At 38.0% G+C, this 23,383-nt stretch overlaps 1 protein-coding gene across 3 annotated transcripts in view; it reads left to right on the top strand.

The window, feature by feature from the left end:
• The first annotated feature begins 1,118 nt into the window (after positions 1 to 1,118).
• LOC129718676 (shootin-1) overlaps positions 1,119 to 23,383 on the top strand; it is a 44,030-nt gene continuing 21,765 nt past the window's right edge. The window contains exons 1-4 of one of the 3 annotated variants that reach the window (XM_055669691.1): positions 1,119 to 1,438; positions 12,887 to 13,028; positions 22,403 to 22,921; positions 22,995 to 23,359. In XM_055669691.1, the coding sequence (XP_055525666.1) occupies positions 22,513 to 22,921; positions 22,995 to 23,359 (774 nt within the window). In that variant the 5' untranslated portion in view covers positions 1,119 to 1,438; positions 12,887 to 13,028; positions 22,403 to 22,512. Of the gene's footprint in view, positions 1,445 to 12,886; positions 13,029 to 22,402; positions 22,922 to 22,994; positions 23,360 to 23,383 lie in introns of all 3 variants that reach the window. The other 2 variants (XM_055669689.1, XM_055669690.1) reach the window with 2 other exon arrangements.

Here is a 23,383-nt window from a genome sequence, read left to right as displayed (position 1 = left end):
GAAACAATTGGGTGTTGATTTTTGTTTCTGCAGTTTACATACTAAGTGATTGGGTATTGTTGGAAATTGTCTCCTAAATAGGTAGTTGGTGATTTTAGGAGAATTAATCACAGTAGTGGCATTTATTGTTGATAGAGAGTGGGCTCGTGAAAAAAACTTTTTTTTATCAAACGCATCTTTGCTCAAACAGTTTGTGGCTGTATGCCAGCTGATTATCGTCATCGTTAGATGCGAGTTCGTCGTTGCATAGTTTAGTTTAGCGGACCTGCCAATTTTTCCTAAGTGCTGGCGAACCTTTCACTTTGAAAGTCTCGGCTCCAGACCAGAGAGAGGCTTTTACGACCTACCGAGGAAGGTGAAGGAGCGCATAAACGTTCGATGGGTTTGCGTTTTTTTAGCTGACTAAATAGAAAACGCAGATCGCGCGGTCAGTGGAGTTGATTTTAAATCTATGTTGGTTATGTGTCATAATTCACTGCGGTATCCAGTTAAGGTGAACGTGGACATGTTATCCTCTTAGAACAGAATGATTTATTTTCAAACACCGTTCGGTTATGGATCAATTCCTAAACAAAATCTTATAGCTTCAACTAGCATAAAAAAAATTCAACATTGTAAATGAGTTTAAATGTTAAAATTCCTTTTTTTAAAAGCCTATTGTTTCTGAAATTCTAACCATTTTTACAGGTTTTGCAACAAGATGTGTACTGTTTTTTCCAACTCTTCTCCGTAAATGTATGGGCCGAAAACTGTAAAATTTTGGCCAAAGAATGAAGCCGAGAAATTGTTTGACTGTTCAGATAAACGTAAAACAAACAACTCCACACATGTTTCTCCCTCTTTGTGCGAAGTCTTTCAAGCATCTAGCATGCACCAGCTGAAGAGCAGACAAATCCAGGCCTGCATAAATTCCTGCCGCATGACAAAACGCGCCATTGGCAGTTCCAGCAATTCTTCCTATTTTATAACAAACCTACGTGGATGTTGACAATTTCCGAGCGCATTTTATTGTGTTATACGCTCAAGCAGGCAGGCAGTCAAAGCCAACCGAGCCTGCCTGAGTCAAATTCAGAGCAAGCTTTTCGATTTGACTCACCATTCCAGAGGCCAGCTCAGCGCACTCAGTTGCCGCTTAAGCGTTCAACCGGACGGTCGTGTTGTTTTTTCGTAGCTTCGTTCGCGAGATTCTGCAGTGCTGGAATCGCAGATTGTTTTGCTTACCCTTACCCCTAAGCTTACCCTTGTGGTTGTGTATGTGCATTCGAATGATGTGAAGTATCGTCAAGAAAAAGCAGTAAACAGAGGCAAAACAAGTGATCTAAGCCACAGAGTGAATCATCCAGCGGTTAAAAGTGTTGAGTAAACATTTCGGTTCTTGTTGCGCATGGGCGTTAGTTCTTGGTGGTGAATTACGAAGGGAAAAGCCGTTTCCTTAAAGGTGCGTGTAAGTTCAACGCCCTATTGTTGTTGTACTAATTTAGTTCTTAACGGTAGACTGTTGGTAGACTGTGCCATAATCGGGGATGGTGGTGCCATTACGGTCCGGTGATAACGTAGCGAATACACGGTGACAAATATACGGGTTGACCTGCCGTTGTGGTTGTGTATGCTATTGGCTTATCGCGCAGCCAGTATATAATCATACATATGTTATAATATTTGTATTTGAAAGTAGGTAGAGCTTAGAATAAATTTAAATGTTTTCGTCAAAAGCCGGTTACTGGAATACCACAATCAAACGAAATATTACGACGAGAAAAAGCTAACATAAGCGTTTGCAATTCTGAATAGAAATATAGTGTTTTTTTCCTTCAGCCATAAGCATCAAACTAGTTTTGAATGATCTAGATCTACGTCTAAAAACAAAAGGCATTATATTCTCCACGGAACAAATCGTTTTCCGATATCAATTTTTTCAAATGAGGATAGATAGTTTAACGAAACTGAAAAGTTTTCTCGTTAACATGCGACGTTAATGCGACGAACCCGGCGAGCAACTACTATGCGACACTCGAACACACTTCTGCAAACACTTGGGGCTCCAAAATTTACAGGAATGGGTGAAAAGCTATAATCTCTTGATTTTTATATTTTTTCTCTGTTGTCGACCAGCGTAATTGAGTTGAAAAATAAACTTGCTGCTAGAAATAACAAGAAAACGAGAATCATCTCGCGTCATGACGCTTCTTAGCGCTCCGAAATCATTTATTTAAAGTAGTTGATGTTACTACTTACCAAAACAATGCGGATAAAAACGGCAGAGAATTGCTTCGTTTTCCCTTTCAATCTGTCGTCTACGAGGCTCCTTCCTCACTGAAAATTCGCCTATACAACATTTTATCATCGTGCGTCGTCTGTGCTTGAATTGCTTCGTTGCGGGCACGCGATTAGTTGAATTCCTTCTGACCTTCTAAAGGCCAGAAAAAGCCAAAATAGAAAATGATCCTAAATTAAGCTCAGAAGAGCCGAAACCCTCTTCTAAAGGCTAGCAAAAGCAGGAATAGAAAATGACCCCAATTAAGCTCAGACTGGCCGAAACCCCCTTCTAAAGGCCAGAAAAAGCCAAAACATAAAATGTTCCTAGATTGAACTCAGAATGGTCAAAAGCCCCATCTAAGGGACAATAAAGGCCGAAACAGAAAATGATCCGAAATTAAGCTCAGAATGGCCGAGAATCCCTAAGAGACAGAAAAGGCCAAAAAGAAAATTATCCCAAATAACAATCAGATTGGCCAAAATCCTCTTCTAAAAGACAGAAATAGCCAAAACAGAAAATGATCCCAAACTAAACTTAGAATGACCGAAAACCCCTTTTAAAGGCCAAAAAAGACAATAATCCCAAATTAAGCTCAAAATGGCCAAAAACACCTTCTAAAACCGAGAAAATGATCCCAAATTAAGCTCAGAATAACTGAGAACTCCCTTCTACATGCCAGAAAAAGTCAAAAAAGAATATTATCTCAAATAGAACTCAGAATGGCCGAAAATCTCTTTTAATAGCCAAGAAAGAAAAAAAAAACATTTTAAGCTCAGAATGGCTGGAAACCTTTCCCAAACACCAGAAAAGCCAAAATAGAAAATGATCCTGAAATAAGCTCAGAATGGAATAAAATCCCCTTCTAAAGACCAGAAATAGAAAGTTCTAGTTGAATCGGTTATGCCTTTTACTCACTTTACTCTAAAAAATGTATCAAGAAGTGATTTTTCAACTACATTAGTTTTGCTCTCTACCCAATGAGATGGCCAAAATCCATTCAGTTTACTGTGTACACATTTAAAATCTTTGATTTTGCTGTTTCACTCCATTCTCCATTTTTTTGTATGCCTCTCTTCTAAGATATGACGCAGTTCTACGTCAAAACATTGCTTTTTATTTTCATTCAAATGCCGTACGCGATCTCACCATGATGCATTTATGTGGTAATCAAACTGATGTTATCATTGCATTAATCAGCTTTTACCAAAAATTGTGAATGGGCGGTAGTGACGATTTTCAATAAAATTCGAAATCACGCATCAAAACAATGGTATTATATGAGCAATTTTAGCTGAAATCGTTCCACTGGTGACACGAGGTCTCTCGAATACTATATTTTTGTGTTTAAATAACTAAGAATAGTGAAAAAATAAAACACTTTGGTTAGTTAATATTGATGGACCCCTCGGGCCTACGGTTTTTGAAAAAGTCGTGTTTTAAGTAATTCTTGATCTCTTCATTGGCCTATTTTTCTTCTTTTTGTTAATAAACCCTCTACAAACAGCACGTCATTTTATAGAGGAATAATGGAGCCAACTGGTCTCGAGGTACGATGCTGGCCTAGCAAGCCAGGCGTCGTAGGTTCGAGTCTTGGTAAGATCGTAGCGCTAGCCCCGCAATTGGGATGTTTAGCTATTCACGGATTTCCGATTTTTATATATCATCTGAAAGAGTGTAATTTTCTGAGCAAAACGTGGATTTTTAATACTTTCTATCATTATCCTTCGATTTTTAAATGAATAGTTAAAATTCGCTCCAAATCGCTACAATGACTGCTGGTATATGGGCGAACTGTCATTGTAGCGATTTCGAACAGATTTCGAGCAGTTTCAAATCATGATTTAAAAAGCGAAAGACAACGATAGAAATTTTTTTTAAATCACGTTTTACTCAGAAAATGCAGATCTTTCAGAAAAAACTGATATAGCAAAACAACCCAATTGTTCTGTACATTTAATAGTTGGCTGCAAAGTCTGTATATAATAAAACAGAAGGTCGAGTTCTGAATCGGAATGTAGCACTAAAGCTTTGCTAATGGAGCTTTTCATATGAAGTAAAAAAAATGCGCCGCCATGATGGATTTTATCAGAAAAAAAACGTGTTTTTCAACAAGTTCACAACCACAGACTTTAAATTTGACACCATTATTAGAAAGCTGAGAAAATATCAAGATACAGTCATGAAATTTGATCTAAAGATTTTTTCTCAGGATTCGACGGAGATTTCGATCTGATATGTTGAGATTCACCGTCAAATTAGGAGCACTACATCAGATATTTCGTTAAAGGCGCCTCTTGACGATTTTCACCATGGCAGGTAGTACCACATCAGCTCGACGTCCCACTATATACCGTTTTTGGTACTTCAGGTATCTTCTACCGATCAATCAAAGAAATAGTTATCGGTTTCCGTTATACTCTACTAAATTTTTTGGAAATAAATATTGAAATTCAGTCCGCAAATATATATTTCGACTGTGACGTACAGTCTTCCTCAGTGCTTATGTGGACTGGTAAAGAGCAAAGCGTAAATCCTGTTTTTTTATTTGTAGTAGGTAAAAATGAAAATTTAGCACCCTTAATTGGAGTTAGGTAGGGAATTATGCGGTCGATTGTTTACCGTACCATGTCTGGGGTTTTTGGGAAGCAGATTGAATAGCCATGAGGGGTGATTACCTGCGTCTTTATTGAGAAGCGTGCATGAGTGTTGTTTATAAATTTCTAAACTTTCAGCTACGTCTAATTTCCATAAATTATTAACGGGGCGGAGGAGGTGAATGTTATCCGAAGTTAGTGGATGTTCCTCGTTAAAAATATGTTCAGCCACTTTTGATTTGAAATGGTGTGGTGGGGCATTTGTTGAAACTTTACTTGCTTTGGTCACTTCTGCGAAATGTTCTTTGAAACGTATCAATAGGTTACGTTTAGTTTGTCCGATGTAAACCATGTCACAGTGACTGCATGCAATTTTATAAATTCCAGCTTTGTTCAGGGTATCAATAGGGTCTTTGGTAGACCCTAATTTTGTTTTGAGTTGGGTATTTCTACTAGTGTAGACAATATCCATCCCAAATTTTCTAAATTTTGAACGAAGTGGGCGTGTCAAGTTAACGTCATATTCAACGGCTACCCTTTTCAGATCTTCTATTATTGGGGTGAGTGTTGTAAAAGATTTCCGAATTTGAGCACGCTTCTTTTTATCGACAATGGCTTGAATGATACTTTCATTGTAGCCATTAAGTTTAGCAATTTCGAAAATATATTCCAGTTCCTTTTGCTTGGCTACTTCACTTAGAGGTAAAGTTTCCATGCGGTGGATCATGTGATGGAAGGATGCCATTTTATGCTGGAAGGGATGGTTTGAAGTGTTAGGTATTACCCGTTTTGTATTCGTGGGTTTCCGATAAATTTCAAATTCCAAGTCCGTAGACTTTCTGACTACAACGACGTCCAAGAAAGGGAGTCTGTTGTTAAGTTTTTTTTCAATTGTGAAGTTTATATTTTTATGGGTATTATTAAGGGATATGAAAAAAGTTTCAAGATCCGCCCTTTTCAAAATACAAAAAATATCATCCACATACCTCCACCATCGAATCGGTAAGATGTTACTCTTCTCTAATGTACTTTCTATATTTGCCATGAAGAGCTCACATAGAAAGGGAGAAAGAGGATTCCCCATTGGTGCCCCTTTAGTCTGTTTGTAAAATTTACCACGAAATGTGAAGTAGTTTTCTTTCATGCAAAGGCGTGAAAGTTTCAACAAACTGTCAACTTTCTTTTTCCAAGAATTATCAAAATATTGGGAAAGAAGCCAGTCCTCTAAAAGGTTTAAGGTTTCATTCACTGGAACGCTAGGAAATAAGGCCGTAACGTCAAATGAAACCATTATCTCATCAGATTGGATGTTACCCGAGGATCTTAAATTTTCAACGAAATCTCCGGTGCTCTTTACTGATCGACTTGGAAATTTATGGGGCATGGCTTGAAATTCTTTTACCAGCCATTTAGCCAATTTTTCTGTGGGAGCCCCTACCGCTGAGATAATTTCTCTCATTTCATTTCCAGGTTTGTGAATTTTGGGGAGACCCTTTATTCTTGGAAGAACTGGATTTGAAACACGAAGATTTTGTAACGCATTACCCAAAACGGGTTTGCATTCTTTTATTGTATTTTCTACACGTTTTACCATATCAGCAAGAGGATTGAGTCGCAGTTGCCAATATGGACCTTTATCAATTTTTTGGGTTATTTGTTCATCATAGTCAGACTTGTCCATGATGACGGTTTTGTTCCCCTTATCTGCTTTTAAATAGAAAACAGGTTTTTTACGTAATTCCTCAACTGTCTTTAAATCAGACGAATTTTCATGACGTGGCAGCGTCTTAGTAATTTTTGAAAAAATTTGGCGTACTCCACCAGTTTGTTCTGTGGAAAGTTTACAACTGTTCATCCCAGCTTCTATATCGATGATCGATTGTTCAATATTGGGTCGTGAAGGAATTGCGAAATTTAGGCCCATATTAAGAAGATTTTGCTGGGGTTGTGAAAACTCGTACGAAGACCTATTGACCACAAAGTTGTCAATGAGGTGTACTTTGGCTGTCTTTCTACTACTGTTATTTCGTAGAAGCAGTTGATTTAACTTTTTCAATCCCAATTTTCGTTTTCTTTCCCCTTCACACTTTTCGGCTACTTTAACTTTAATTAGAAAATTTTGAAATTCAAAAGGAAATTCTTTGGCAAGTTTTAAATGAAGTGAATAACATTCCAGAGTTGTGGAGCTAAGTTTACTATAAAGAAACTTGATGCTACTTTTCAAACACTCTCGTTCCATATGTTTCATAATGGAGGGGGCTATAGGACTTTTAACTTTTACTCTATGACTCGTGGGAGTGACATGATATTTCAAACAATTTTTAAGAAAGGAAATAGATTTGTGGATACCCGCAATGCTCTTTTTTAACTTTAAAAACCTATTTGGCTCATTTGGCTTGGATGCCATTGTCAAATCTAGAAAATCTATAACGAGCGTCTTAGCAGAGTGATTGAGATCAATCAAAGAAATAGTTATCGGTTTCCGTTATACTCTACTAAATTTTTTGGAAATAAATATTGAAATTCAGTCCGCAAATATATATTTCGACTGTGACGTACAGTCTTCCTCAGTGCTTATGTGGACTGGTAAAGAGCAAAGCGTAAATCCTGTTTTTTTATTTGTAGTAGGTAAAAATGAAAATTTAGCACCCTTAATTGGAGTTAGGTAGGGAATTATGCGGTCGATTGTTTACCGTACCATGTCTGGAAAACGAAAATTGGGATTGAAAAAGTTAAATCAACTGCTTCTACGAAATAACAGTAGTAGAAAGACAGCCAAAGTACACCTCATTGACGACTTTGTGGTCAATAGGTCTTCATACGAGTTTTCACAACCCCAGCAAAATCTTCTAAATATGGGCCTAAATTTCGCAATTCCTTCACGACCCAATATTGAACAATCGATCATCGATATAGAAGCTGGGATGAACAGTTGTAAACTTTCCACAGAACAAACTGGTGGAGTACGCCAAATTTTTTCAAAAAATTACTAAGACACTGCCACGTCATGAAAATTCGTCTGATTTAAAGACAGTTGAGGAATTACGTAAAAAACCTGTTTTCTATTTAAAAGCAGATAAGGGGAACAAAACCGTCATCATGGACAAGTCTGACTATGATGAACAAATAACCCAAAAAATTGATAAAGGTCCATATTGGCAACTGCGACTCAATCCTCTTGCTGATATGGTAAAACGTGTAGAAAATACAATAAAAGAATGCAAACCCGTTTTGGGTAATGCGTTACAAAATCTTCGTGTTTCAAATCCAGTTCTTCCAAGAATAAAGGGTCTCCCCAAAATTCACAAACCTGGAAATGAAATGAGAGAAATTATCTCAGCGGTAGGGGCTCCCACAGAAAAATTGGCTAAATGGCTGGTAAAAGAATTTCAAGCCATGCCCCATAAATTTCCAAGTCGATCAGTAAAGAGCACCGGAGATTTCGTTGAAAATTTAAGATCCTCGGGTAACATCCAATCTGATGAGATAATGGTTTCATTTGACGTTACGGCCTTATTTCCTAGCGTTCCAGTGAATGAAACCTTAAACCTTTTAGAGGACTGGCTTCTTTCCCAATATTTTGATAATTCTTGGAAAAAGAAAGTTGACAGTTTGTTGAAGCTTTCACGCCTTTGCATGAAAGAAAACTACTTCACATTTCGTGGTAAATTTTACAAACAGACTAAAGGGGCACCAATGGGGAATCCTCTTTCTCCCTTTCTATGTGAGCTCTTCATGGCAAATATAGAAAGTACATTAGAGAAGAGTAACATCTTACCGATTCGATGGTGGAGGTATGTGGATGATATTTTTTGTATTTTGAAAAGGGCGGATCTTGAAACTTTTTTCATATCCCTTAATAATACCCATAAAAATATAAACTTCACAATTGAAAAAGAACTTAACAACAGACTCCCTTTCTTGGACGTCGTTGTAGTCAGAAAGTCTACGGACTTGGAATTTGAAATTTATCGGAAACCCACGAATACAAAACGGGTAATATCTAACACTTCAAACCATCCCTTCCAGCATAAAATGGCATCCTTCCATCACATGATCCACCGCATGGAAACTTTACCTCTAAGTGAAGTAGCCAAGCAAAAGGAACTGGAATATATTTTCGAAATTGCTAAACTTAATGGCTACAATGAAAGTATCATTCAAGCCATTGTCGATAAAAAGAAGCGTGCTCAAATTCGGAAATCTTTTACAACACTCACCCCAATAATAGAAGATCTGAAAAGGGTAGCCGTTGAATATGACGTTAACTTGACACGCCCACTTCGTTCAAAATTTAGAAAATTTGGGATGGATATTGTCTACACTAGTAGAAATACCCAACTCAAAACAAAATTAGGGTCTACCAAAGACCCTATTGATACCCTGAACAAAGCTGGAATTTATAAAATTGCATGCAGTCACTGTGACATGGTTTACATCGGACAAACTAAACGTAACCTATTGATACGTTTCAAAGAACATTTCGCAGAAGTGACCAAAGCAAGTAAAGTTTCAACAAATGCCCCACCACACCATTTCAAATCAAAAGTGGCTGAACATATTTTTAACGAGGAACATCCACTAACTTCGGATAACATTCACCTCCTCCGCCCCGTTAATAATTTATGGAAATTAGACGTAGCTGAAAGTTTCGAAATTTATAAACAACACTCATGCACGCTTCTCAATAAAGACGCAGGTAATCACCCCTCATGGCTATTCAATCTGCTTCCCAAAAACCCCAGACATGGTACGGTAAACAATCGACCGCATAATTCCCTACCTAACTCCAATTAAGGGTGCTAAATTTTCATTTTTACCTACTACAAATAAAAAAACAGGATTTACGCTTTGCTCTTTACCAGTCCACATAAGCACTGAGGAAGACTGTACGTCACAGTCGAAATATATATATTTGCGGACTGAATTTCAATATTTATTTCCAAAAAATTTAGTAGAGTATAACGGAAACCGATAACTATTTCTTTGATTGATCTCAATCACTCTGCTAAGACGCTCGTTATAGATTTTCTAGATTTATCTTCTACCGTTCTCCAGCTCGATACAAGGTAACCACAGTACTATGTTTCTGTTCGAGATTTATTTCTCTGGATCACTCTCGATTCCACTTGCAGTTTCGTTGCAGCGTAAAAATGAGTGTTAAAGTAATGTAGCAGTTCAATTGCCGGACCCTGTAAATTGTTTTAAAGTCATACATTTATGGGAAATCGATCGTACTATTCGTGATTCTTAAGCTGATCGTGCCTTGTTTTTATGGTTATTTTTTAACATTTTGAGAAGGACGATTGCAATAATAGAAATCCAAATCTGGCATACGAACCAATTGAACGAACACAGTATTTGACTGCAGATACCGCCCCTCCCAAACAAGATCAAGAAGCTTTGGAAAATAACTAAAGTGAGTGCAATGGGCGAGAGACAAGAAAATACCACGGAAAGCGTGTGCGGATCCAGTAATGGCGGCAGCCACTCTCGAAATACTCCCACTGCCGGTCCGCTGTACTGGAAAGGGGCTATCTCGCGCGGATCTGACGCACTTGACTGTGTTCATAAAGCACCACCGCGCGCAAAGGCAGTCGCTCCAACCAACTTCGAAACTTTTAAAGCTGATTTGAATTGCTTAAGCAGCGGTGAGAAGAGTGGAACTATTAAGCAAACGACAATGGTCCCATTGTCAATGGCTCTTCAGCAGTCTATCCTATTCGGAATAGTGCTCGAACGAAGCACGAAAACGAATCGTTGAAATTGATAAAATAAAGTTTGAGAGTATGTAGTTTCTTCCGCCTCCGGCGACACACACGATCGTTATGCCGCAAAAAAATGATTGAAATGTTCACTTCTCATGATTATGAATTCAGCCCAACATCGGGTCGAAAAGTGAAATGATTACCGATAAAAATGTTCGATCAAAACAAAAACCCAAAACCGTGACAGTATGCTGTGCGTGATGTTTCAACGCTGGGAAAGAAAATGGAAACAAAACAAAACATAATGATAAGCCTGTTTTACCAGTGTCTACTTGTTGTTTGTGGAGGGATTCCACGCCAAGTCACTCAGGTGTTTGGTAGAACAGTATCAGATTACAGTGAACAATTTCTATCTTTTCAAAAAGTCGGTAATATCTCTACATCGTCTAAACGAAATCTGAGAGAGTGATGTAAACTCACTAGGCGTGAGTTTGACTGAAATTGCCCTAAAGCAGTTTCTACCGAAGAGGAGATTGTGTACGAGGGGCTCTGCTAGCCCAACTTCCACCAAGCATAAATCAAATAAAAAGAATGTTCGACCGCAAAGCATGACACTACCAACGAGGGCCAAGGGACCCGCTATCTGGGAACAACTTTCATTCATTTCCGCTGGCATGCTCAACATTGTTCGCGTATAGTTTGCTTCCCTCCTCTTGTCCGTCGCGGGAATCACAAGCACTACAAATACGCAGACCTGTTCGGCTCAGTTTGAAGGAAAATTTCTCCTGTTGGATAGAGCAAAAAAGTGAACTGCCTCCTTCGGACAACTGGTTTTGCTAGTTCTCCATACAGGTACAGGTTTGCTGCCCCGCTCGGCTTCCATTGAGCAGCGCAATGTTCAAGGTGCACTTGCACGCTGCGTTCTGAATTTGCTTCGAGTCTTGGCCTACTTCGCGCTAAGCGTTATTATGCGGCCAAAAACAGCGTCGTTTAGGTGACTCAGCGAAGTTTGGTTGCCTTGAAGGTAAATTTAAAAGCGAATAATGCTGGAAAATAACTCACTTTTACTGCTACAGATTTAATGACAAATACAGACTAGTGTCTAAGTGAAGCAAGGTTGCATTTTGTGCCGTTACGGAACTCGGAGATTAAAATGGGCCAGAATACCTAAACACACACCGGGACGCGCAAATCCAGATAATGGATTTGCGTTCAACCGCAAAGTAGGCACTGATTTGCAAATGAAAATTTTCTACGTGGGGGTTACTCACAGCCCGAAAGACCGTATTAGATCAGCGCCGAACTGACTGAGTAATGGTGAAGCGGATTTGTTTTCTCAGGAATTGAACTGGTCAGACATAACATTCAACATTTCTCAAAACACAAACAATTTGGTTTACGATAATAGTAGATAGCTTTATCGCCTTATTACCACACAGCAGGATGTGTGTACTTTTCAGTTGTTTAACCTGATAATGCGTGCCTCGATTCATTAGGTTCATGCTTCAACAATTGATTGAAAACAAACGTGACTAAGGCTGTTCTACATCTTGAATATCGCTGACAAACAGTCTACAATCTAGTCGTCAAAAACACATATTAAATTAGTATGAATGTTATTAGCCTTGTGGTCCCCGTGGTTCTGTGGTTAGCGATGTCGGTCGGCTAGCTCTCCCACACGGTTGTGATACCGGCTTTGATTCCCGATCAGGTCGAGGAGCTTTCGAGCTGGAAATTTTCTCGACTCAGCACTGGGGCACGGTGTATCGTTGTACTTATCCTACAACATGCAAAATGTGCCGAAAACAATATGGATAACGAATTCTCTCAACTAATCTAGTTGATCGAGACCGCATTAGCCCCCAGGCTAGCGTGCGATATTGTTGTTTGTTATTAGCCTTACCACCATGTCAACAGTGTTTTTCATTACATGCTTGCTGAACGTACACGGTTTTGCCTGAACATCTATGTACACGGAAACAACTTCTATTTTGTTACCTAAGTTTCTATAAATATTTTCTTACTACCCCAAAACAGATGCTTGCCTGCTATCCAACTCGCTACCACTCGCAGAACTTTTTTGAACAAATGATATTCTTAGTTTAGTGTACCGGGAATAGAAACGACGAAGATATTGAAACAGGTTTCTGAAGCTCGTATAATCAATTCAAGTCATAAAGGATTCCAAAAGATTTTTCTAAGAATATTTAAAACTTCTTTCTAATAATAAGGCATATAAGCTCTATTTTTTGGTTAAATTGTGCTCTCACAACACATTCATCAATAAATCTGTCGATCGATTCAAACGATTTTGGTTTATTTTCCAGCATCCAGATGTCACCCTGCCTACGAGAATATCGATATTTAAGCGTTTTTAACTTTCCAGAAACTAGCAATCTTGGGTTTCAAAATGGCGTCGGAATTTAATTTTCGGTTTGAGGGCGTCGGGCATCAATTCTTAGTTTCAGGGTAAGGTTTGAAATCTGAAAATATCAATTTCGGCACGAATCATAACATCTTTCATAGCAGAAAAAAATCGTCATTTAGACTTCAAAATGGCATTTGACATCAATATTGGAATGCAATCCAAGATTTTTGAACTTTTTCCAGGCTTTTAATTCTGGATTTTCCTCTCCTTGTAATTGTCACAGTTCGATAAATTCTCAAAGTGGTAAAATATGTGTACTATGCATGGGCGCCAACTTTGGGGGACAAGGCATTTTTTACCCCCATCCCTCTCAATATTTCATCCCGGGGGGTAACAAATCATTTTGCCCCCTCGATGATTCTAGAAAGTTGGCGTCTCTTCTTTGGTTTTCCAGACAGTTTTATGTGCTATTTTGAAACTTCACAACCTTCACGCAATTTTGCAAAACTTTGGTCTATGATAGTTGCTTTCATAACTGCCGTTCCAATCACTTAACACCAAGACGTAACGTGCGCAAAACTTTTAAGCAAAATATTTCTAGAATCAGATAAATCAGATTTTTTTCCAAACTCTTTTGCTCTACCAATAATTCCTTGAAGTCGGCGCCTAGTGTTAAATTTATTTTACGGACCATGAGAAAATTTCTTATACATTCCGTTGGCTCCAGCTCGAAAATTTTGTGAGTCCCACTGCAAGGTTACATATTCAGTTGAAGGGTGTTTTTTCGCCGCGTGACACTAGCTCGCTCTACAAGTATAATTTAGAGAAACAACGTATGACAAACTTGTAGTCCTTGAGTAGTACTACAAGCTTGTCGAATAATGCAATGCTCTAACTCTTACGCCTGAAGCGTGAGAGCCCATATTCAATGCAAAATTCAGTCAATATTCGCGATGAATATTTCGATATTCACCGCGAATATTGGCTGAATGTCCCACTGAATATGGGCTCTCATACTTTGGACATAAAAGTTAGAGCATTGCTTTCTTGGACAAACTTGTAGCATTACTTAAGGACTGCAAGTTTGTCGTACATCATGTTTCAAAATTGTACTTTTGAAACGAGCTATTGGCACGCGACCAATTGAATTGAATTGACACCTCTTAAATGTGCCATAATTTCACACATATATTAACATTACTATGCAGTGAAAAACGCGGAAATTCACAATTGTTCACATGCATATAGAAAGAACATTGAAAATCAAACCATTATGTATTTTAATTTGTAATAGAATTAGTTGTAAATTTCTCGGGAATTTTGGCAGATTTGTTTGGCCTTGTCTTAATCTTTAATCAAGCAACATGTGAAAAAGGACTAAGGTGCCAAATGTAAACAAAAAGAAATCTATTTTTTGATTCAAGATAATTTAGGAAGCGCTCTTTTTATAAATAAAAAATGTATACATTCATTCTGATAACTACCAACACCTGTTTATGCTGGGTGGTAAACAATTATTTATATCATTATCAAAAAAAAAAAAAAAAAAATAGCTATAGTAATAGTATCCGCAAAAGTAATTTAGTTTAATTTGAATGAGGAATTATCACAACAAAAAGCCCCGACCGCAAATTTGACGTAGAACTACAAAAGGTTGTTTGTTACATGGCTTGCATTCTTACATGTAAGAACGCTCGCATGGGATAAATTCGAAGTAAACTGCTCCTTTTCAATAACTCTCTGAATGATAGTAGATAAGATTACGATGGGTTATCTTGTATCAATTGTTTATGTCAATAACTTCCACTAATCATTTTTGGCTGTTATCCAGAAACCGGAAATTGGCATCTTCAATTTGGCGTCTAGAGTCGATATCTGACCTCTGGGTATCATTCCATTGGTTTCATAAACAACCAGCACCCAAGCATTCGGTCATTTTCGGAAACCGGATATCGCCATTTTGGATTTGGAAAAAAGCGCCTGGATTTGATTTCCGATCTCTATGTATCATAGCGATTTCGGAATGATCATTTTCGGCTGTTAGCTAGCAATTCGACGTAGCAATTCGAGATTTTAAGTTGTCACTTCAGATTGAAAATTGTTCTTAAGGGTTGATTTTTGGCATATGTACATCATTCTGATTACGAATTTCTGGAAACCATTATTCACAATCTTGGATTTCAAAAGAGCGTCTTGAGTTGATTTCTGGTCTCTTGGCATTATTTTGATTACAGAAATAGGTACCCATATTTGGATGGTGTTCGGTCATTATAGGTTGTTTTACGGAAATCGTTATTTTGAATTGCAAAATGGTGTCTGGAGGCGATTTTTGGTCTCTGGGTATCATTTTGGTTCCAATAAAAACCATAATAGGCGGTACAGGTCGGACTCGATTATCCGGATCATCAAAAAAATTCCCCTTCCGGATAAAGGGCCATCCACATACCACGTGGACAAATTTTTAACGATTTTGACTCCCCCCCCCCCTCTCCTTCCGTGGACAACTGCCCATATAAATTCTAAAAAAATTGTACGGACCGTGGACATTAGCCAACAAAAAAGCTGTCCACGTGGTATGTGGATGGCTCCTAATCGAGTCTTCCGGATAATCGAATCACAGAAAAAAATATTCAAATTTGCGATTAACGAACATAAAATAAATATTTCCTATTTTTTATTTTACTTGTATGATGCAGTGGCGTAACCAGAAATTATTTCTGGACTAAAAGGGGTAAAATCTTGAGAAGCAAAAAAAAATAATATGGACATTGATTATTTTCATTTCATTCGAACATGTCCCAAACATGCCGAAAGTGACATGAATGATCACTAATATGCCAGAAGGGATGGTGAAGGTAAAATTTCGGAATGCAAATTAAAATGACAACAAAAAAATAAAATTCAGGTTAATCGAGTCTAAAATTCCGGATAATCGAATTCAGGATAATCGAGTCTCCGGGTAATCGTGTCCGACCTGTATTTGATAATTTTCTGAAACCGGAAGTCGCCATCTTGGGTTGGCGTCTAGATTTGATTTCCAGTCTCGGCATTGTTCTGGTTTGAGAAATATTCATATTGGGTGGTATTGGATCATTTTAGAATGTTTTGCAGAAACTGGAGAATGTTATCTTGACATCTCCGGTTGATTTCCAGCCTCTAGATATTTACTTTTCAGTTCTAATTGGTCGAAATCTGAGTTTAAAACATGTCTCGACATTTTTCAATAGCTCAATAGTTCACGTTATAACATAAAAATTTTACCGCATATTGATGGAGGCGTAACTAATTTCCCAATCCATTGTTGCGAAAACGAAGAAAATCATAAAAATACCCTTAAGATATAAAACACCTTACAATTAAATTAAATGATGATAAAAATTAACGATCTCTACTTTACAATACAAAAATTCAACCCCTTCCCTCTTCTTGCACACGCTAGTGGAATGAAGCGACACTGATATATTAGAAACATGTCCGATACGCGAAAACCCCCAGATACAAATTTTCAAATTTTCAAGATGGACGGTTTAAAAATAATGACGGTTGTTGTAATTAACCCCCCCCCCCCACGCTCCCTTCCCTTTACCTATACCACTGGGACACAGAAAATTCAATATCACGGGAATTTATCTTGTACTAGCTGAATGTACCCGATGTAAAAATCTCTGCTTTTTCTATTATTTTCTATTCTATTTTAGTTATAAACTTGCTTATATACTATATATTGCTTATTAACAATCGACGCGGAGGCATTCCAGCCGGGTCGAGTGAGTTCAGGAATTCCGTTGAAAAATGGATTGCATCTTCGGTATCGATATCGATTAACTTACAATAACCTCAAATTACACTGAATTACATAAACAATAGCCTAAGCTCAATAGCTAAAATTATTGCTTGCTATGTCTTCTCGTTTTACTTTTTTGTGTAAACAATATCAATATCATCCTTATAGTTGAACATCAGTCTTCATGAATTAATTAACAATTTGGAGATACGGGGACAATTTTCACATTTCCCTCAAGTTTTTAATAACTTCCAATGCAGAAAAACAACTCTCACTATACCAACCGTTCGGACACTAACTTTCGGTTTTGGGGAGTCAGCACTGACCTATGAACCTAATATCAGAGAGTAATTGAATATTTTTCTTCTTGAATTTGAAAATAGCGTTGGACGCCAGTTGTCATTTTCTGAACATAGATTTTTGGGAATATTGACATTATTTAACTATTTCACTCAGTTTTACACAGTTTGACAGACAGCAGGAGTCGCGGAATTGATTTCAAAACAACGTTTCAATATTACGTCCAAGCCTTTTTCTGTATTCTAGTAACCTTTCCAGAAAATGTAATCCGCCATGTACGATTTAAAAATTTGCGCCGGACATGAATATTTGGATTCTGAACGTCATCTTGATATCAAAAATATACATATTGCAGAGCATATATTCGTTTTTCACAAAATTCTGAAACCGGAAGTCGCCATATTGAATTTAAAAAATGTCGTTGGACTTTTATTTCTGGTTTCTAAAGGTCATCCTGGTTCTGGAATTACTAATGTTTGGAGGTTCGTAAACATTTTCTACAGTTGTATACAGCTTCCCAGAAACCAAAACTCGCCATCTTTGTTTCAAAAAAACATCGGACATAATATTCCGGTCACTAGACATCAATTCTGGCCATGACCGACCGAGGGCATGAAAGTTATCGTACCTTTTCAAAAAGTTCCCATAGGGCCTAAAAGACCTAACTTTCTTATAAATTAAGACCCCCTCCCTCTTTTATATCTGCCCCTTTCTCTTTTCGACATCCTGTTTCGGTCCCTAGAAATCAATTTCCGGTCTCCAGACATAACCAAATGCCTAAAAACTATCGTATTCATTTAGAAAGTTCCCATAATGCATGAAAAAACTTGATATTTTGGCCAATTAAGACCCCCTACTCCTTTGGGGGTCTCCTTCCTCTTTCCAATATTTCTATGACCACTTCCTCCGTACAAAGAACGCGTATACCAAGTTTGGTTGAAATCGGTATATTCATTCGAGAGTTATGCTGGAACATACATACATACATACAAAACTTTTTTTTAAATAAATAGCTGGATTTTAGGAGCTCTTATCTTATTTGATCGATGCTCTTAACCAAATTTTAATTCGGTAATAGTTGAGCTTCAGCAAATTTTCCAAGCATATTTTTTTTTATCCAAAACGCTAGATTGGACTCTCCGCTATCGAATTATGCAAGAAATATATTAAGAAATCGTTCCAAAAACGGATCAAAGCAGGTTGGATGTTTTGAAACACTTCTCTAGAAACATTTGCAAGAAAGCCGATTTTCGGCTGCGAACAGACATCACTACGTTTAAAAAAAGGCCAATATTTGGAAATATATGATCGATTTTCGTATGACGATGTCATTCCGATTCCGAAAATACCCATATTGCCAAGTATATAATTCAATTATTAATTTTCGCAGATTTCCAGAAACCGGAAGTCGGCAACCCAAGTTTCAGAGTATCGTCAGACACCGATAACCGGTTCTTAAGAGTCATTTTTGCTCTGAAAATACCAACATGGGGGGGTTTGTGAGCGTTTTCCACAGTTTTAAATGGCTTCCCAAAAACCGGAAGTCGCCATCTTGGATTGAAAATGGCATCTGACATCATGTTTCGGTCTCTAGACATCAACTTCCGGCCTCCAAATATGACCAAGAACCCGAAAATCATCGAATTTCAATGAAAGGTTTCCATTATGTATGAAAACTTATTACTTTTGACTCCTTCCTTCTTTAAGGGTGACCCCTCCCCCTGTCCAATATTTCTATGACCACTTCCTTCGTACAAAGAACACGTATGCCAATTTTGGTTGAAATCGGTTCAGGCCTTCGAGAGTTATGCTGGAACATACATACATACATACATACAAAACTTCTCTTTTATATAAATAGATAGATAGAAGATAGAAGATAGATAGATAGAAGATAGATAGATAGATAGAAGATAGATAGATAGATAAAAGATAGATAGAAGATAGATAGATTTGAGAACCCACGTGTATAGAACAACACAGTGATCATCTTTGGTGTTCAGAAGTGTTCATGTATGGCGTTTAGGAGTTTACAATGAACAAATTTGTAGTTGCTACCCCCTCGTCTTTGCGTTTTTCATTCCTGTATGATATAGGCATAATTTAAAGTTTCTGAATCATATACGCTACTTTACGATCTGTATTTACGCAATTAAATAATAATCAGTTGAGCGGTTTGAAAATTAATAAAGGTTGACAACATTCATTTACCCCCCCCCCTTTCCTTTAATTACGCCACTGCGATAAAGCAGTCTCAGATGAGATGACAGAGTGATGTCGCAAAACCACGTCTCATATTTGAAACCACCTGAAATTTTCATGATGTGCATTTTAAAAATTTACAAATAATGAAATTATTACACCTCTCCCCCCTTACTACGCTACTGGGTTACAGAAAAATAAATGTTATAGAAACATCCACCTATTTAAATTGGCATGGTGAGCAAGTAAGGTGTTAAGGAGCTTACAAATAGTAAATTTACTCCCCCTCCTTGCCACGCTTATGGAATATATGAAATTAAAAGGTTGAAATATAACAGCTTCCATAGATTCTACATAAAAAGTTGCATTCTTCTTGATAACGATCATAGATCCTATCTTAATTCGTAAAAATATCAATTGATATGAGGTCTCTTGTGAGAAAATCTAATCTAACGTTATTTTAAGGAAATGTGTGCAATTCTTCCTTTGTTACTTGATTGAAAAGGGATAATTACTCAAACCCCGCCGAAATTTTGGGAAAGATCACATATTCTTTTATAACAACATTTGTCATATATTTCCTTAAAAAAAATTATGGTGACTAAATGGTAACACCTCGTCCTTGCAACGCCTCTGAGATAAGGGAGGTCTAACATGATAAAGTAATGGCGCAAAAATACATTTCAGACTCAAAAACACCTGTATATAAGTTCGCACGGTTGTCGGGGAGAAAGTTTTCACTGTCATAAACGACTTATTTACCCCCCCCCCCCCTTGCCTACGCTAGTTTTTTTTTTGTGTTACTCCCCGTACCCGAAAACCCCTATGTACAATTTTTCACGGTACCTGGTTCAGTAGTTTTTGAGTCTATAGGGAACAGACAGATAGACAGACAGACAGACATTCGCATTTATAGATATAGATAGTGCACCGTATTATTTCATGCGAACAAAAAAAGGTTAAAGAGACAATGCATTGCTAATTTGATTTTTCACTGATAGAGATTATAGTCAAAAGCTATACGGATGAAAACTGAATGCCAGAAATATTGAAAAAAAAAAACATACATTTAAGGAAAATGAATTCAGTGGGGCTCATCACGGGAGTCAATTCACGGTGAAGTGACAACCGTGATATGAACGGTGAAAGTGATTCCCATTTGATTTGCACGCGTCTTTTTTCACCGTGAGTTTTTTTTTTTCACTTCGTTCTCACCGTGAAGTGACTCCCGTAATAAGCCCCAATAAATGAGGTGACGAATAGAAAGCTGTATAAAACTGGATAATTTTATGGTAAACTGGAGATATTCAACCTTTAGCTGTTTCGCTGATGTGCCCAAAAAAACTGGAGATATCCAGGAAAAACTGGAGAATTGGCAACGCTGGCTTCCATATTGGCGGAAACAAAACACACAACTGCCAAATTCACAGCATGTAAACAATACATTCTTAAGACAAAAGCTTCGAAATTCGGGTGATTTTCTTCGTACAGAGAAAAAGTCGTACTTCGTACAAAGAAAAAATATATTCCTACATCAGCATCGAATAGCGTGGCAAAGCATTTAAACACGAAATTTTGTTCCTTTTAACCAAACTTTAAGCCTGAAAAGGCCCATGGAAATTCTTCTTGACATAATTGTTTGATATGATTGAGGAACAAGCAATTTTATCCCATTTTTTTTCTAGAATATTCAGTTCATGAGCTAAGATTTATTGGAAATTATCGGTATTCTTGAATAAGAGTTACACTGGTCAACATAGGTTTTAACCTAAAACTCAAACTGGAAAAATGTGAACGAGTATAGTCATTTCTGTGAATTTTGATGCCTCTAGCCGCCGGAAGTGCGTCAAAACATTACAGAGTAATTGCACGCCGGGTTCGTCGCTACTACGTTTGCTTGCGAGAAAAAATCATTAAAGTCTCTGAAGATATTACCCACTCCCGAGCTGGCTGAGGGCTTGGTGCCAATTCACAGGAACGGTTCAAACACTTTTTTCTAGTTTGAGCTCTTAGGCAAACTTTTATTGACATCCGGTCGACAATATCGAAAAAAAAATCAAAATAAATTATACCTTTTTCACGTTCCCATAAATTTTGATGCTCCTAGCTAAGCCAAAAGTGAGTTTTTGCAATTTGAGCTTTAGTGCAAATTATTTTGTCTGCTTTTGTCGCCAGTATTATAGAGAAAAATTTATTGACTGTGAACAAAATGATGAGTTTAACAGAATGGAGTTATATGGATTGTGATAGTGAACGATAAATCACAATTGTCAGATGATCCATTATGATCTATCAAATCGTAAAAATCTCATTGTATCGTAGAAGAAATATGGTAGAATATAATAGAATATGATGATGTTCAATCGATCACTACTGATGAATTGCGATGGAGTTAATAGATTACGGTGTAGCTCAATGGAAATGATGTAGGATGAAATGCGACGAAGTAAGGGACTATCTGCATTCCACGTCTACAGTTTAGGGCAATTTTGACCCTATTAAAAGCAAAGCCTCGGTGCTACATTTCGATGGAACATGACCCTCTGTTTACATACACAGACTTCGCAACCAACTGTTTTAGTGTACAGAACAATTGCGGGGCTAGCGCTACGATCCTATCGACACTAACAGTCTCTCCCGAGCCAGGACTCGAACCTACGACGACTGACTTGTTAGGCCAGCATCGTACCTCAAGACCAGCTAGAATGTTGATCCTATTATCGATGCCAAAAACATAGAACAAATTTGTTTGAACCAACGTTTTCGAAATTACTTGATATTTATGATTTCACTCGAAAAAATAATCAAGGACGCACAAACAGATTAGTTTTTGTTCTTATTTTATAATAAGATGTTTTCTTGTCGTATACACTGTCGTTTTAAATCGAAAACACAAGCTGCTACTATTGGAAATAATTGACTTGGATGAACGAATGCAAGTCTCTAGTGTTATGATTTACAATGAAGCTCAATTGAATATAATGGTATTGAAAAAAAAAAAAACAGATTAGTGAAACATAAATCGAGATCCGGCCGGTCATGTGTTCAAAAACATGATCCGTTCGTTAATTTCCTCAATTACATTTTATATAAACAATTTAATTACTAGATTACAATTGATTCTTCTTCGTCAGCAATTCCTCCACCTTTGCTATATCAAGTACTAATGAACAATTTTCATTCTTCCAGCGCTTTACAACCGGACGTCAGTTTTATTGTATTTTTTGCAAGCAACCAGTTGACAACGAAAACTTGCCACCCAACTTGGCAGATGCCGATATCTTCGGCCCTTTTTCGCCATGGACGTCTCCCAGTCATCCGCATCCTCATCACCGTCTCGACGCAGCAGTATACCGATTCCGAAGCGTAAAAGTTCGCTCCACCTGTACATAGCGAACAGCATCGGTCCGGCAGGTCAGTCTGGACCCGGTTCTCGGTCACCGTCGCTGTCGTCTGCCTCGTCGACCCACGAGGAGCAACACCAGAGCAACTATCAACTGGGCCGCCTGATGATGGAGTGCGACGGTTTATCGCCGAGCAACTCGGCTTCGTCCTCCCGGTCCGCGACGGCCATGGGTATGCACAGTTCACTGTATGTGCCCCGCGGTGCAGGCAGTAGTGGCACCCACTCGGTAGCCGAGATCGGCTCCAACGATTATTTGCAGCTACGTGAGAATCACAACCGGCTGATCAACAAGTGCGAAGAAAGTGAGTACAACAAAGGGTTTTGAAAAGAGGGTAACTAAAAAAGGTGGATTTTCATGTTGATATATCATTACAGTAACGAAACAAAATCAAAATCTCGAAAGTACTAACCAGCTGCTGAAGAAGAGCATCAAGGCCTTGCAAGGCGATGTAGGCATTCTGAAAAAGGAACGCATCGAATTCGTCGACAAAAATCGCAAGTTGAAGAAAAAATTAGCCGAAATTGTTCCGAATGCTTGTGGAGGAAGCAGCAGCGACGAAGAGGAGACTTTGGAGAAGCTTACCAAATCGGCGAATCAGCGGGAGGACGATACGGCACCTTCTAGAGGCACCGAGGTGGATAATCTGCTGAATGAAATGGAAAAGCTGAAGTCCTACCTGAACAACGTTGAGCTGCAGTTGTACGAAGCGAACGAGAAAATCTCCGAGCTGCAAGAGAGTGTAAGTGCCGAAGTGGTTCTCTGG

Source organism: Wyeomyia smithii, chromosome 1 (assembly GCF_029784165.1).
Source record: "Wyeomyia smithii strain HCP4-BCI-WySm-NY-G18 chromosome 1, ASM2978416v1, whole genome shotgun sequence".
NCBI lineage: Eukaryota > Metazoa > Arthropoda > Insecta > Diptera > Culicidae > Wyeomyia > Wyeomyia smithii.
Note: the sequence above shows the minus strand (reverse complement) of the source record. Positions and strands in the feature narration are given on the sequence as shown.